Source organism: Eretmochelys imbricata, chromosome 3 (assembly GCF_965152235.1).
Source record: "Eretmochelys imbricata isolate rEreImb1 chromosome 3, rEreImb1.hap1, whole genome shotgun sequence".
In the NCBI taxonomy this organism is placed as follows: domain Eukaryota; kingdom Metazoa; phylum Chordata; order Testudines; family Cheloniidae; genus Eretmochelys; species Eretmochelys imbricata.
The window spans coordinates 104,626,740-104,642,421 of record NC_135574.1 but is presented as its reverse complement, the minus strand read 5'-3'; the positions used below and the strand labels follow the sequence as shown (position 1 = coordinate 104,642,421).

Genomic DNA, 15,682 nt, shown 5'->3' with positions numbered 1-15,682 from the left:
GGCGGCCCGCTCTGCCCCCGCGGCGCCGGGGCTCCGGCAGCAGCCGCCCGCGGGGAGGAGGCTGCGATCCCCGTTACGCCTGGGCGCCGCCGGGTTTCCCGCCGCCGCCGCCGCTCCGCCGCGTGGGTCCCCCGCCTGGGCAAGTGACACTGATCCCAGCGCCGCTCGCTCGCCGCAAAGGGACAGGAGGGCGGGGGAGGGGCTGACCTGGGGGGGCGGCGGGGGCGGGGGGGGGGATCCCGTGGAGAATCTCTCCGCGGCCCTTGGAAACCCCCTGGTGCAGAGGAGCCCGAGTTCCTGCTGCCGCGGGCGGGGCGGGGTGGCCGCGCTGCACTCCCCATTACTCTAATTACAGCGGGGTCCTGTCCTTGCCTTTGCTGGTTTTCCTTCCCGGCCGCTTACTTGGCCCCGGGGATGCGTCAGGGCTGGCCGGGTGGTTTAAAGAAAAGAGCCAGCGCCCCGGAAGGTAAGGGGGCTAGCACTCGGCCAGGGGCATGCACCAGCGCTTGCCCCCTCCTCCTCACACTCTCCCACCCGGAGCGGGGCAAGCGAGTGAGGCTCTGACACCTCCTCCCTTTCAACGGGGGCGTGGGATCTAGGGGAACAACGAAATCGCCCAGTTTCCTCACCCGCAAACATTCTTTGCCCCCCAAAGCCCGACCCACAGGAGGGGCCGCCTGGAATTAATGCACACCCAACCGCGTCCCCCCGCCCTCTTCAGCAAGGGACACGGAAAAGGGCGTGGGAGGGGGCGCCGGGGGGCGCGGGGTGGCTCCGAAGGAAATGCCAGTCTCGCTCCTGCCTGGACTCAAGCGCCTCCAATTTGTTTTCCCGCGTAATCGGCACGCAGCCAGTCGGGGGGAACCCATCGGCAATCAAAGCGCTTTCCGAAGCAGTGATGGTTGTTGACACAAAGTTTCACGTACCCAATAAAACATGGTGAAACGCCACCCCGGGTTTTTTTTTTTTTTTTTTCTTCTTTTCTTTTTTTACCCCGCGGCGGTTCGACACGGATCGGAGAGATCCTGCTTCTCTACCAGACCTGAGGGGAAGGTCCTGGCGGGAGGTTTTCGGGCACAGTGCCCGAGCAGACACTGGAAACTGGAAAGAGCAACTGCAGACTGCACAGGGTGGGGATCATCTCCCCGAGCCGTCCAGGAACCGCTACACCCTGTGCAGACATAACACCCCGCCCCAGCACCGCGTGGCCGCTTGGTTGCCTCGTTAACTTTATAGTCAAAACATCCCTCCCCAAGTGTTAGGGACGCGCAGGAGAACGGGCTACCTGCCCTCTGTAAAAGCCAAGCAAGCGGAATGAAGGTTTGGTTTGTTTTTGTTTTTTCCTTTTAAAGGTACAGAGGTATTCTAAAATTAACCAGATCCCAAGCAAACTTTATTAATTTGTCTTGTAAAGGTCGTTGAGTGCTTTTAAAAATCGCGGGAGCGGGTATTCTCTGAAGGAACACGCCACAGGCTAACCTGACAGTCGGACCTTTTAAATCAAACAAAACGTCAATGAAAGACGCGCAGAATATGTGCATCACATCAACAGGAAGGCACAGACCCGGCAGTAACTTAAGTTTAGTTTCTGTAACTTTCACATATTAAAGATTTAATACAAGGGCATTTCCAACAGTGCATTTTAACCCGCGGACGGTTGAAAATCAGCAGCTGGTTACAATAGAGCAGGCGTTTTCTCAGATGATGTTAAATCTAATCCGCTATTGCAATATCACACTGACAATCTAGTTCGGACTGCCCACGGCCTCCATACACTTCAGTACTAAATCAGATTTTTTTTATGTCACCATCAGCCAAACCATTAACTCAAGCCCCCCAAAAGCAGGCTCGCCGTGCTGCAGGTTCGGGCTGGAAGCTGGTTTTTAGAATTCAGGGCATCAACACAGGTTCACCTGCTAGAATGAAAACAGACTACATTGGTGGGAATTAAACGCCTGCCCTTCGACTGTCCAATGGAGCCCAAGGAAAAAGTTCACGCTTAATGATTCTGCTACAGAGCCCGCTGAAAACAAAGGACCCCCATTAACTTCAATGGACGTGGGATCAAACGCATTATGCTCACTCTGTTGATAATCCCCCTCTTCTCTTGACTAGCAGTTTTACATTCCCTAGGAAGAGTCAGCACATCAGATAATCATACCCCTCAAGCTACAATTCCTCCCCCGATTTCCTGCTTCCTGTTCTCTGTTAATTACATTTCTATTGGTAAGATTTATGGTTCAAAAATGGGCAATAAAGGGTTGCCATATGGAGTCCCCTCTAGTATAGCTAGTATAGGTGCTGCGAAACTCTATCTCCTTGAAATCATGAAGATAATCTAGTAAGTGACATCTATTGTACAGGGATTTAATCCTTTGGCCACCATCGGTTCTCTGGGATGGATACAGAATACTACCATAAATCATTTTCACGAGACAAGTGATGGATAGTCTCGCTTCAAAAAGAGGGTACTCTCAGAGATATTTATTGGGAACATTGATGGTTACACAAATTATCCAAAGCCAAGTTTTACAATTTGATGAAAATTCTGGTAGGAGTAAATTAGCCCATCCTTTCTCTTGAACGATTGGAGGGAGTCAAGAAGATTTTCCACAAGGTTTTAAATGTTAATTGAAGTAGAAATAGATCACCTTGAATATGTGGAAAGGTCTAACCTTTTGCCCTTCCCAGCACCCACTTTTTCAATAGTCAGTGGCCTCAGGAAAAGTGATGGAACTTTATAACTTTCAATCTTCAGCATTTGAAAACTATACATGCCCAGGTCTCATTCACTAACAGTAAGAATACACTCTCGCTAGCGGTGTATAGTAAATAAACTTTTATTTTGTATTTTAAACACAGTAATGAGTTTATATTTCCTTTTTGTTTACAGAAAAAGTATGAGAAAGGACAGAATTTGGACAAATAGGGAATGGTGAACTCAGGGCTCTAAGTTTGTCTTCAATTTCATTGTAATGGCTCACTTATTTGTTATATAGCGTGGGCCTGTTCCTGAATTCTTATTGCTTTCGATAGAGGTTGTGTGTGCATAAGAAACACCTCCTAAAGACTTACCATAGCACTTAATAGAAGCTGGGAAATATTGTAGCCACCCTTAAACTCGTTTCAGAGTAGCAGTCGTGTTAGTCTGTATTCGCAAAAAGAACAGGAGGACTTGTGGCACCTTAGAGACTAACACATTTATTTGAGCATAAGCTTTCATGAGCTACAGCTCACTTCATAGGATGCATTCAATGAAGTGGGCTGTAGCTCAGGAAAGCTTATGCTCAGATAAATGTGTTAGTCTCTAAGGTGCCACAAGTACTTGTCAGGGGGCTTATTCCTTCACCCACTTACTTTGCTGGTCCTTCTCACATGAACAGAGAGCAACAATACCTGAAGTCCAAAGGTGCAAACAATTCGATGTTTATTGGGGTGAACTTCCAGCAAGCATGATTCTAGTTTCCTTCCTTAGTATCCCCCTTCCCAGCTCTGACACCACAGAGCCTTACACCTGTGTCCTTGTTCCCATTCCTGCCCTTAGCCAAACATGATTCCAATTTCCTTATCCCCATTCCCTGTTCCCATTTCCCCCTTTAGCAAAACATGGTTCCTATTTCCCCTACCCACACCCCACCCACTTCCTGATTGACTGCAGACTATATAGTAAAACTTGAATTCTGCTTAGCTGTACCTTAACCAATCATTTTCCTGAAATTTAACTAACCAATCCTAACATATTGTAACATGATTATGTAACCAATTATATCCCACGACCTTAATTAGTTTACACCCAGCAAAATTAATTATACAGCCAACAGGAACAATCACAGAACCAGACAGAGATTATACAGACAAACAGTCGCAAAGTGGGAATTATAATGACAAAACAATACAGAAGTGAGGATTTCACATCCCAGCTATTGATAAGTGAGTTCTTGCCAGACAGGATGCTATCAAACTAAGTTTCCTTTTACATCTCCTAGGCACTTCCCTTTCTCTGGAGGCGATAGGCATTATCAGGACAGGATTGTATTCCTTACAGCCCAATAGCACTTTCTTTCAATGTGACTAGTTTGGAATGTGAGGATGTGACCGTTCGCTTTCCAGCTTATGGCTGCCTCTGCTGCTTAGCCAAAGGCCTTAGCCTAAGAACAGGGCCTCAGACTGTCACAGTAAGAGAAGGACCTTACACTGGCAGACAGTGATTTTGATTCTTTCTTTTATACCTCTAGAACTAGCCAAGTGATAAGAATACACCTAAATTCTTAGAGTACAGGCCTTTACAGACAGGCCTGAATATCTATATCCTAACACTCCACCCCTATTTTTTCTTTTGGGATCCTCCTGCCCAGGTATCCCTGGAAAAGCATAGGACATATGGCGACACATTTCCTGATAGGGCCAGGCATCAAGGTGGAAGGTGTCGATATTCCATTTGTCCCACTGCCCCTTGTGTAGTATAGTGCCCTGCACCTTCTCTTGTACGGGCATACCACACCTATTCCAATTAGTGTTCCAGACTTTCTATTATAGCTGACCCGAGAAGGTTGAGTCCGGGTTGTCTAGTACACTGTAGGGTTTGGAGGGCTTACTACATTACTTATAGGTTATCTCCCTATGCAACGTAACACAAGTACAGTTAATAATACAAAATCCACAGCAACACCTAGTCCTGACCACTGCACTATGGTCCAATATCCGAGACACCCCCAAAACACTGCCTCTCCTCCTTCGACAGGGTCACGATCTTATGTGTCCAGTTGCTGGCAGTTGCAACAAGCTGCCCCTGCAGGTTTTGCTTGCTTTTGTCCATATCATAAGTCCATTGAATGTTCACAGAGAAATGGGATATTGTCCAAACCAGCTTGACCACTTGGTATGGAATCAGGAAGCATGCCCTGGCTTATTCACAGCAATAAGATTCACAGATCCATTTGTGCACCAAAGTCCAGATAGCAGCATGTAGATGTGTGTAGTTTCGTTATGGGCTGGTGTAATTGTGCCCCCAGTAATATGTACATTCCCAGCAAAACACCTTATACACAGTACACCCAATTGTCTACCCGCTGCATAGGCCATTGATCCTGCTCCTCCATAGTCACAGGAGAGGGGCACATCCAAACATCTTCTATAGATTTACATATTTTACACACCCCTCCATTGATTCCCAGTGAGCTCCTCCCCTTCTCATTATTTCCAAAGGGCTTGTGGGGACCACCTTAGTTGCCATTCCATTTCCAGGTACCACGGTAGCTATTACACAGGTGCTGGCCTCTTAGTTGAGCATTTTGCATTCCCATACACATCTTCCTCCCCAGGGTCAGCCTTTTGAAGCCATCCCCCATGCATGTCATGAGATTTTCTGTTCATTAAAACACAACAATGCTAGCAACAAGACAAACAACACAAAACACAGATCCATGGTATTCTGAGTTATTCTTCCACTGGCGCCAGCTTGCTTGTAGAGTGTCTGAAAAACAAAAGAAACAATTTCCAGCCCCTGGAGGGGACAGATTATTGCTTAATAATAATACCACTTTCTTTTACAAATTTCCTTGCTAATTGCAGGAAAAACAGAAGAATTACCACTAGCCTTGCAACAAGCTGCCCTTATTTTGTTCTATAGTCAGGCTAGTGAATTATCCCACTTACTGGTCAGTTATGAAATTCATGAGGTGGTGTACCTCAGTTTCCCCTCTTGTGCAACAGACCATGTTTGCAATAGTTTCTCTGCTGTACCGAGCTCTAAGTTTATTCTCAGGTAATAGCGGAGACACAGCTTCAGATTTTAGCACTGTACACACACACACACCCCTTAAGGTTAACCTGTCCCCCTTATTTTCAGGCTTGACTTGTTTTTTCACCTCCCTTTCCTGGAGGGCCATAATCTGAGTCTTCTACTGGCTTGTTTGCTGATCAGATGTATTCATTATTTGCAGCTCCTTTGTGCCCATCAGCTAGGTAATTTGCATTTACACAGAGGCGTACTAGCTTGCTTCTGGATCCAAAGCTGTTAGCAGCTCAGACACTGTCTTAAAAGGGAAATATTTTACTTCCACCAGAGTTCTGATTACTTTCCACTTTCATCTCCTGCTCCAAAACACACACAGATCTGAAAAAGAAAGCACAACCTATTGTGGCCCCTTTTGGAGCCCTAATAGGATTTTAATTAAGTACCATGTTTTATTTGCATTTCTTTTACCCCTTCTCCAATATACACTGCACACGTCCTGGGAAAATGCACATTCCTTCCATATAGTTTAACCTCCATAACATTATATTAGCCATATTAATTTTACACAAGGTGTAACTGCCTCCCCCATGCCCACAGAATTTTCATGCACACCCACCAAAGCAACAATCTGATCCCCCAGAGCCACCCCAAGGCTCAGTGTTCCCATCATTCCTCCCCTTTTCCTTTTCTTTTACCACACAAAATTCTCTTTTGTCTAACATTTCTTGCACTGTGATTACTCTTTTTTACACAACTGTACCCCAATTACACTTCCATCTTGTACAACTAGACACAACCAGGGGCAGCCAAGTTAAGTTCCAATAGAAACCTCTTACATCCTTTATTGATTTTGATTACATTACCCAAAAGTCAAATAATTTTGATCGGATTCTCTCTCTGCCTGCTGCCTGCAGCAGTCCCTTATAGACCATTTCTGTGGGAAAAGGGCCCATTTCCCCTCAGAAAACTGTAAAGGCTTCTGGGGACAGAAGCCTAGTGGTGGTAGTAGCCACTCCACCTGACCCCCTCGGATAATTTAATTACCAAGCTTCCATCTAATGTGACTGCACAGAGTTGCACATACAGTTACATGTATATAACTGGGTTTTATCATTAAACAAAAACTTCTTTCTTGACATCTCACATAAGTATACAAAGTACCCTCCATTAAAACTTCAGAAAAAAAAGAGTGTGGAAAGGCAGGTTGCACTTTGAAACTTTTTTTTTCCTTCCCCTTCTTTCTCTCCACTCCCCCAGGACCAAGTCCCAGCTCCAGTCTCTAGTCTGTTAACTCTGCTTTTGACTTTAAACCCTGTTGTGCCAAATCATCTTTAACTACCCCTAAGTTACATCCCTTCAGCAGCCCTTGCTGAAGCAGCACCAAACTTGAAAGATTACTGGCAGCTTCCCATAATGCTGCCCTTACTTCAAACCTCTCACAAGCAGACTGAAGTGCCTCCTTTCCCTGGAAGACATTCAGTCCCCATGGGCAGGGACCTTCTTCCATTACCCATATACCAAGGAGGGTGGGCTCCTCAGCCACCCCCCATCCCTCTGGGTCCCCTAACACTTTCTCCATTTCCTTTTTAATCTCATCCCAGGTTGACCCTTGCACCTGTATGGGCTTTGGTTCTTCCTTATCCATTTATCCAAAAAATCCTTTACCCTGGCTTGCCAGAACCCACAACTACCATCACAAGAGTTCGCGATACCCCCTCCACGCAGCTGCGTGGACTGTTGGGGAAGGGGACTTACAGGCTGCCACTCACCTATCCAATACGATGCATCCGAGTCAGTCACCGGCATCAAGATGTTAGGGGGCTTATTCCTTCACCCACTCACTTCCCTGGTCCTTCTCGCATGAACAGAGAGCAACAATACCCAAAGTCCAAAGGTGCAAACAATTCGACATTTATTGGGGTGAACTTCCAGCAAGCATGATTCCTTAGTATCCCTCTTCGCAGCTCTGACACCACAGAGCCTTACACCTGTGTCCTTGTTCCCATTCCTGCCCTTAGCCAAACATGATTCCAATTTCCTTACCCCCATTCCCTGATTAATATTTCAGAATTAAAATAGGTAACTAGTTAGAATAAAGAAAAGAGAAAACAAGCATAATCATCAAAACCCAATGATGGAGAGAAATTGCAGGAGGGGGAAAACAGGTTACTCTTGCCTTTGAAATAAAGAGTAAAGATGTTTCTTTTCCAACAGGTGTATGTGAACATAAGGAGCAAAAAATGAATTACAACAGCTTTCACGTGGTTTATTTTTTACAACATACATTTCTGGAAGCTTCAAGTTGAATGCATGTCAAGTGGTCTTCATTCCTGGAAGCTTTGCTTCCACCAGCTCCATCAACCAAGCAATTCTGATATTGGCTCAGTTCCTGATATATGTTAGTGTTTTCTATTCTCACGTTGCCCCCACCCATGTTGATCTGTCTCTTGTAACTTGCCTCCCCTTCTGTCCCATTTTTATTTATTTTCATTTTTGCCCTTACCCCTTACTTGACTCTGCCAGTTCAGTGGGTGAAATCCTGGCCCCATCCAGGACAAAACTCCCACGGACTTCAACAGGACCAGGTTTTCACCAGTTGAACTCAGCATTGTGTCTTTTCTAGATTATTGCCTTCCTCCATCTCCTTATATTTCTCTTTCCCTGTCTCACCCATCCAGTCCCCTCCAACACCATTTTCTCATGTCTAGTGTTTTTCAAATTCTCTCCTTCCCTTCCCTTCCAATTTTACCTCATCTCCCTTCCCCCACTTCTTTCTCCCATCTTTTATCTTCCACCTTGGCCTCTTTCCTCCTCTCTGAATGCTGGTGCTCTGTACATTTTCAACTTTGGTTTGTCCTGTACCCCAAATGATTGTCTGCCATTCTTACCCCTTTAATATCAATATTTGTATTTATAAGAGGCCCCACGGGCATTCATCCTGTTTACTAGATGCAGATTCTGAATATTAAAATACACAACACAATAAAGGACTGCTCATCCACCTTGAGAGAGAGAGAGATCCACTTGGCAAAGTGGGGATAATATTACTCTGAATCACCCTTTTCCTGTCCAAAAAGCCTCTGGGAAGAGATGGTTTTGTAGTGTACTTAGAAGATTCAGGCTCTCATGGACCAAGACTAGGGAAGAGTGAGTGTCAAAACCGAAGAGCTTTCAGACAAAATGTCCTGTTGTCAGCAGCTCCTTCCCTTTTATAGCAAAGGTGCTCCAGCTCAAATGTCTTCACTGCTCAATGTCAGCAGCCCAGTATAAAGAGTGGCACAAACTCACAGTTAAACAGGCCAAGATGGGTAAGGATCTCTATATGGGTTAACATGCTGAATTTCATTCAGAAACTCACTAGAAGCCACTGCAGATCTCAGAGCCCTGGTTTATGTGTTCTTGGAATGAAAACCCCATTAAATAAGTAGGCCATGGAATATTGCATCACCTTCAGTTTCCAATATGATCTTATGATGTAGACCCACGTAGAGCACTTTGCAGCAATCTAATCCTGAGGTGGCAAACGTGTGGATAATTGTGACAAAGTCTGCATTGGTCCCACTCTTCTCACCAGGTGCAGATGAAAAAAGCACTTTTGTCACAGCCACTTCTAGGGCATACGGGAGTAACCCAGGATTTAATGTACCTAAATTGCTGGGGTGTGTCAAAAATGGCTTAGCCAGGGGCGTCAATATCAGATGAGGATGCTTGGTGCCTCAGACAAACAAACTGCAAGTTGGTGGGTAGAGTGGCTTGCTCAAGGCCTCAGAACAAAGAAACTCTCAGTCCCATGCTTAGTCCACAATAGCATGTGCTGCCTCTCAGGGCTTGTCTTCACTGTAAAGTTAACTTGAAGTTATAACTCAGGTGCTGTCCCCAACTCTATCCAGATCCACACATAAAATACCCTGAGTGCAGTGTTTTTAACACAGGTTGGCTGGCCAGCTACAGCTCAAGAGAGCACAACTTGTCAGCTAACATGGCCACTCTGCAATGTGGACACAGGGCTAGTGCCATTACAGTGCTGCGAGTCCTCCAGGGCTTCCCAGTAATTCCACCCATATGCCCAGGGGAACACAAATAACTCACTGGAAAAAAATCAGTGTGGCTTAGGTTGCTGCAGTATTAAGTATCATGGGATGTGCCCCCAAAAGTTTTAGTACCACACACAAATAAGTGCAGCGTGTGTGTGGACACAGCAATCTGAGTGTTATTTCTGCAATGAAAATGGTAGAGACCTTTCCTAAAAAGAAAAAAATGTAAAACTGGAAATTAGAGAGTGGTAGAGTTCAAGAACCTCCTTACTACCACAGAAGGAAACCTCATTTTATCCCTCACTGTGAAGGGAACGTGTAGGGGAACACCAGAACTGAAGGCCAGCCTATAGTAGTGAACAGTGAGGACACTTGCACTCTTGGCACACAATCCCACAAGCAGAACAGATTGAAAGAGCACTATTTTATCAAAACTAAGTTACATACTATGACACTGCACCTCATATTCTTCAGAGTGATATTATATGATTAGGGCATAATTATGATACATATTATACAAGATGACTCGTAGGATTGGAAAAGTTATGATCTGCTGAACCTGATTGTCCTATTGGTATGCATGTATTATTTTTGTATCTCAAGTTATGAATATTGACTAGGGAGCTATATTTCAAATGAGCCCATTAGCAAAGACAATGGATTGTGCAATAGCTTAACCTTCCTGTAGGCGTTTTGGCCAGCCTGTAAGTAATGGCTGCTATAACACTGCAAGGATGTGCGACCCGGCCACATGATTCTGGACTCCATTTTGGGATGTCAGTATTTTTCCACAAACCAGTCTGGTCAAGTTTTGAAACAAAGGATTCCCATCTATGTATGAAACACCTGGGCATTCCAAGCTGTAAAGCAAGATCCCCTTAAGGATCTGCAGACTGCTTGTATCATTTATCAGAGTGAGAATCTGCTAATTCATATCCAATCTATTTAGTATATTAATCTTAGTGTGTGTTTTTTGTTTATTTGCTAAGTAATCTGCTTTGATCTGTTTGCTATTACTTATCACTTAAAATCTCTCTCTCTTGTAGTTAATAAACTTGTTTTTATTTTAATCTAAACCAGTGAGCTTTGACTGGAGTGCTGGGGAAAAATCTCTGCTTGGTTACCAGAAGTGTGTATTGTTCTCTTCACATTGAGGGAGAGGCAGACTGGGTATTAAACCCATATACTGGACAGATTTCACCAGGGCAGGAAGATTCTGCTCTGGGGTCCCAGCCTCTGAAGCTGGTGGTTAAGAGAGCCTGTGTGTAACTGTGGCTGGTGCATCCCTACCTGTGTGAATGCTGGTGAAAGTGCAGCCTGGAAGGCGCTGCAGCTTGTCACAACAGCACAGTGTGAGAGGGAGCCCAGGCTGGTGGGTCGGGGGGCTCAGTGGTACCCCAGTTCCAGGTGGCACCCTGGGGGGAACCCATCACACAAACAAATAGAAAAAGTTACATAAAAGGTAACAGGGTTTGCAACAATATTGAGGAAAATATGATCTCTACCATTCACCAAAAAGACACTACTCACTATGAGTATGACAAGGTCTTCGTAAGCACACTTTTACTGTATTTGCCTTTCTGATCACTGCTGCTAGAACGTTATTGGTAAAATAAGTATAACAGTCTTTCCAAGAATAAACTTACTATTTACCACAGTGTGCCATTGATATTAGAACAATAAATACACTTTTATTTTTAAATTGACAATATTGATGTTGACTCAAGAAAAAGCCTGTGCACTAACAACTAAAAACTGTCCTTAAAAATAGAAAGAATGGATTAAATGTTCAAGACATTTGTACTTAAAGGTCTATTTTGAATATGACTAGTGAAAAATTAGAAGATAGAGCTGTCATCCTTAACAGCAATTTATTTTCCTAAAGTGAACACGTCTAGCAAGGATACCCTGAGAATTACAAATTAGTTAGCACTGCAAAAATGTTTATAACAGCACATTCTTCCCATTTAGAGATTATACGGTAAGGCTAAAAGCCACACTGAGCTTTTGAGTTCACTCATTTTTCAAGAGTAAAATCTTGACTCAGCAGCTCTTAAATGAAAGTTAGACAGTGCACCGGGGGGGCGGAAAGGGGGATAGGGAGGTAGCTAAGGAGAAAGTTTAATTCATTTGTGGGATGTACAGGTGACACACTGAAAGCATCTTTTCATCCTGCTAATGACAACTCAGATGAAAGGCTGAGATTGTTTGTAGCCTCATACTTGGCTTTTCCATGTTTAGCTTTCAAATGCACGTACTATAACAGTATATCTTATCTAATTAAAAATATCCTCCATACTTACACATAACATATACAGATATTCCATGACCTCCACCCACTTGGACACGTTACTTGCATATTAAGCAGAAAAGGGAGATGAAAGAAAAGGACTGTTAAGGTTAAAAATAATCAATTTTAATGCATAGGCGTGGGTTTTATGGCCCATGGTACTAGTAAATGCTATAAGCAGCATAGCTTTATGGTTGTGTCATTTCTTAGCACCTAAAATGAAAAAGCATCATAATGATTTTAAAATCTGTGTCATATTTTATAATACCACACAATCAAAACTTTTGTTTCTAATTCAGCTACAGGGCTTGGTATGCAGGAACAGATCACCTGATTAAAAAAAAGAAAAGAACCATGCAGAATCCAAACATCTCAGAAGTGGAAAAGAATTTAATATTTCACTTTGCCTCCTAATCTAGGCACAGCTCTCTGTGCATGGCTGTCCAGTAGCCCCTGGTTCCTATCTCTAAAATATGACACATTCCTCCTTTACCTGGAACTCTTAAATAAGATCCAGTTCCTAATCTCTGAATGCTCTCTCCCCACCCCGTATCTTCCAATGCTCCAGCAGATTCAGCACCCTCTGACATTTGGCCATGGCTTAATGCAAATCTCACCAACTCTGGGATACACTACCCAGGAGCATACAACATTTGAGTTCAATAGTAGTTAAGGCCCTGCAAAGACGCTGCCGAAAGTGGGGGGCTCTGTGAAGGAGTCTCTGAAGGTAAAGGGATGTGACGGAGGCAAGGATTATTACAATGTCTGTGCGAGAGCCTCAAAGAAGTTTGGATAAGCATTAAAAAAAAGAATGCTTAATTCTTTTGAGGATTTCCCATCACAAGCTGTCTCTATTTTGTGATTTCTGAGCATAATCTAAAACAGAATTTCTTTTGATATGACCCTCCATCAAACATTTTATCTGAAAACACATGGGGAAAAAAAAGACTTAATGGAAATAATCTTTTCTGCCATCATGAAACAGTGAACAAAAAGGTCAAAGGAAGCAGCTTGTTATAATGTATGACATTAACGGTCTATCAACAGCATTCATCATATTACACAAGAAAATAATGTGACACGAATTTGGAGCAAAACGTATCAGTATCAAATCAACTGAGTGACACAAGCCTCAAGTTGATGCTGCATTATTTTACAGTAAACATGCCTCCCCTCTTTTTTTTTAAATCGCGCCAGTATCTCAAAATAAATTGCGATTTGTCTTTATTCTTTATCAGGATTAGGAAATTTGATTCACATCTCCCACTGTTAAGACGTTTACCCATGTAACTCCCCAAAGACAAATCTGCCTGGCTCTGCCCCCACCAAATTGTCTGCCCCTGCCAGCCTTTGGTAGCCCAGGCATTATTTTGCAGCCTTAAGCACTGGGTGTACAGTTGAACCATCCTTAATAGGGGTCCCCATATACTTCACTGAAAATGTATCCTCAAATGCATAACATCTTCAGTTAAAACTACAAATCGTATTTAAAAAAGAGACATGAGGATTAAAGCCACATTATTGACACATCTAGTATGAGTTGAGTTTCCTGGGAGCAGAGAAAGCTTCCCGCCAAGTCAGCTCTCTTTCTTCACTGGACAAAGCAGTTATCTCTACACAGGAGCTGCCAGACATGATGGCGTATAGCTCTTCACTAATTCATCCCAAGCGCAGTCTGCCACCTACAAAGCAAACACAGGCCATGTTAGGGTTACTGGGAAAGTCGTTTTGATCACAACAATCAAAAGGATCGCAGCGCTGTGAACGAAAAGAAAACTATGCTTGGGGTTTGGGTTCAGATTGGTGGCTGTTTTTAATAATGCCTTCATTTCGGATATGAGTTGTAAAATGCAGTGTTGCTGTCGTCATGTCAGTCCCAGGATATTACGTTCTCAAGGCCATGAAGTTAAGGCAGGTAAAACAGGAGGCAACGTGCTTCAGACTGGTTCCTTCCAGGCAAGGGGGTAATAGGCACTTGTCTCCCTGGCTGGGCATTGTGTGTTGTCCCCTTCACAATATAGGTCTATTTGCATACTGAACCAAAATGCTAATCAAGAGACTGAAATCTTGGAGAGGAAATTTACAGGAAATAAAAAAAGACCAGGAGGGGAGTACCATTTACAAGTAAAGACAATAGATTATTGGCATACATGTGGGGTGGCGGGCAGAGGTATCCTCCTACATCTTTCCACTGAAGAGGAAAAAGGACAGCATGGCTCATGAATGGAAGATAATGGCTGTTCTATACTGGCAGGACTGTGTGTGAGTTTTTGCTCTAAAAGACATGATAATAACTAGCTAAGTACATCGAGATTCTAGAATGCATGCTAGGTTTTTATTTTATGTGTAATGTAATCTAATATTTTATATATGTTTCCAATACTTCCACTTGCTTTCACTAGAATTTGTACTCTTTGTCAAAATCAACTTTTGCTTGTTTGCACTATAAGCCAATATGAGTGATGCGCAAAAAGAGAAGTGGTGATTGGGGTATAACTGGTCAGCAGGGTGCACTGTTCCTTTGGGAGCAGTGATCCTGCAAATAATGCACGTGTGTAAAGGACCATGGCCTGGACACTCCAGGGAGATGCTTGGAGGAACTGGGGACTGGAGAATACCTATTGCTAACCTGCAGAGGGACAGAAGAGTCTGTGTAGACCTAAAGAAATCTATTTGTATTGCCCATGTTCTGGAAAGTCAGGGAGCTGACATATAACAGGCTCAGACAAGGCTTCCCCATGCTAAGGGCAGGTGATAGCGAGGTGCTTCACAACCCTGGGTACCCCGGAAAGTGTCATACTAATTCTGGTTTCATTGCTGTTGGATGAAATGCATGGATATGGGCAGGAGCTTGCAAGGTCATATTTTTCCTATATACCACTTACAGTCCATGGAGTGGGCAGAGTTACTTTAGCATAAATAGCCTGGTTCTGAGAGGTAGTAGGGAATGACCCAGGAGATCCATGAAGGCTTGGATTCAGGGCCACTCCCCCTCCCCACAAGGAGCTGGTATCTCTCTCTCTCTCTCTCAAGTATGGCCTATATTACTGTGCTATCTCAATACCTCAAAATCTTAAATGTATTTATCCTCACACCACTGTAAGATAGGGAAGTGCTATTACTCCATTTTACAGATGGGGAACAGAGGCAGAAAGACTAAAGCAATTTGCATGAGTTCACGCACAAGTCTGTGGCAGAACGGCAAACAGAAGGTCTCTAGTCTCCCACGGACCAGGGCTAGAGCCCTGACCATTCAATCATCCATCCTTTCCAAGGAGAGCTCCACGTTAACCTGATGGGACTAAGATGTCATCGACACTGACCGCACCTAAACAATAGAGCAGCAGAATCTAAGCTGATCTGAATTTTTCTAAACAACAAATCCCTAAAATCCCTTTTTGGTGCAGATTTCAGTATCACAATATGAAGGCTGGTATGATTCTACAGCACTGGATAAAATCAGTATTAACAGACAGGAAAAAAAAACTTTCATAAAACCAGATTACAAAATGCTTTAGATCTGATAATGCAGTTAAAGCTTCTCTAACAATGTAACAATACCAGATAATAGATCAACTACTATGTAACAGAATGATATATAATAGGTAGATTGTTACAGAG

General features: G+C 43.8%; 1 protein-coding gene across 1 annotated transcript in view; it reads right to left on the bottom strand.

Annotated features, from left to right (window-relative positions):
- Positions 1 to 11,436: 11,436 nt before the first annotated feature.
- PEX7 (peroxisomal biogenesis factor 7) overlaps positions 11,437 to 15,682 on the bottom strand; it is an 81,427-nt gene continuing 77,181 nt past the window's right edge. The window contains exon 10 of the mRNA XM_077813105.1: positions 11,437 to 13,743. Coding sequence (XP_077669231.1) covers positions 13,675 to 13,743 — 69 coding nt within the window. The 3' untranslated portion in view covers positions 11,437 to 13,674. The remainder of the gene's footprint in view (positions 13,744 to 15,682) is intronic.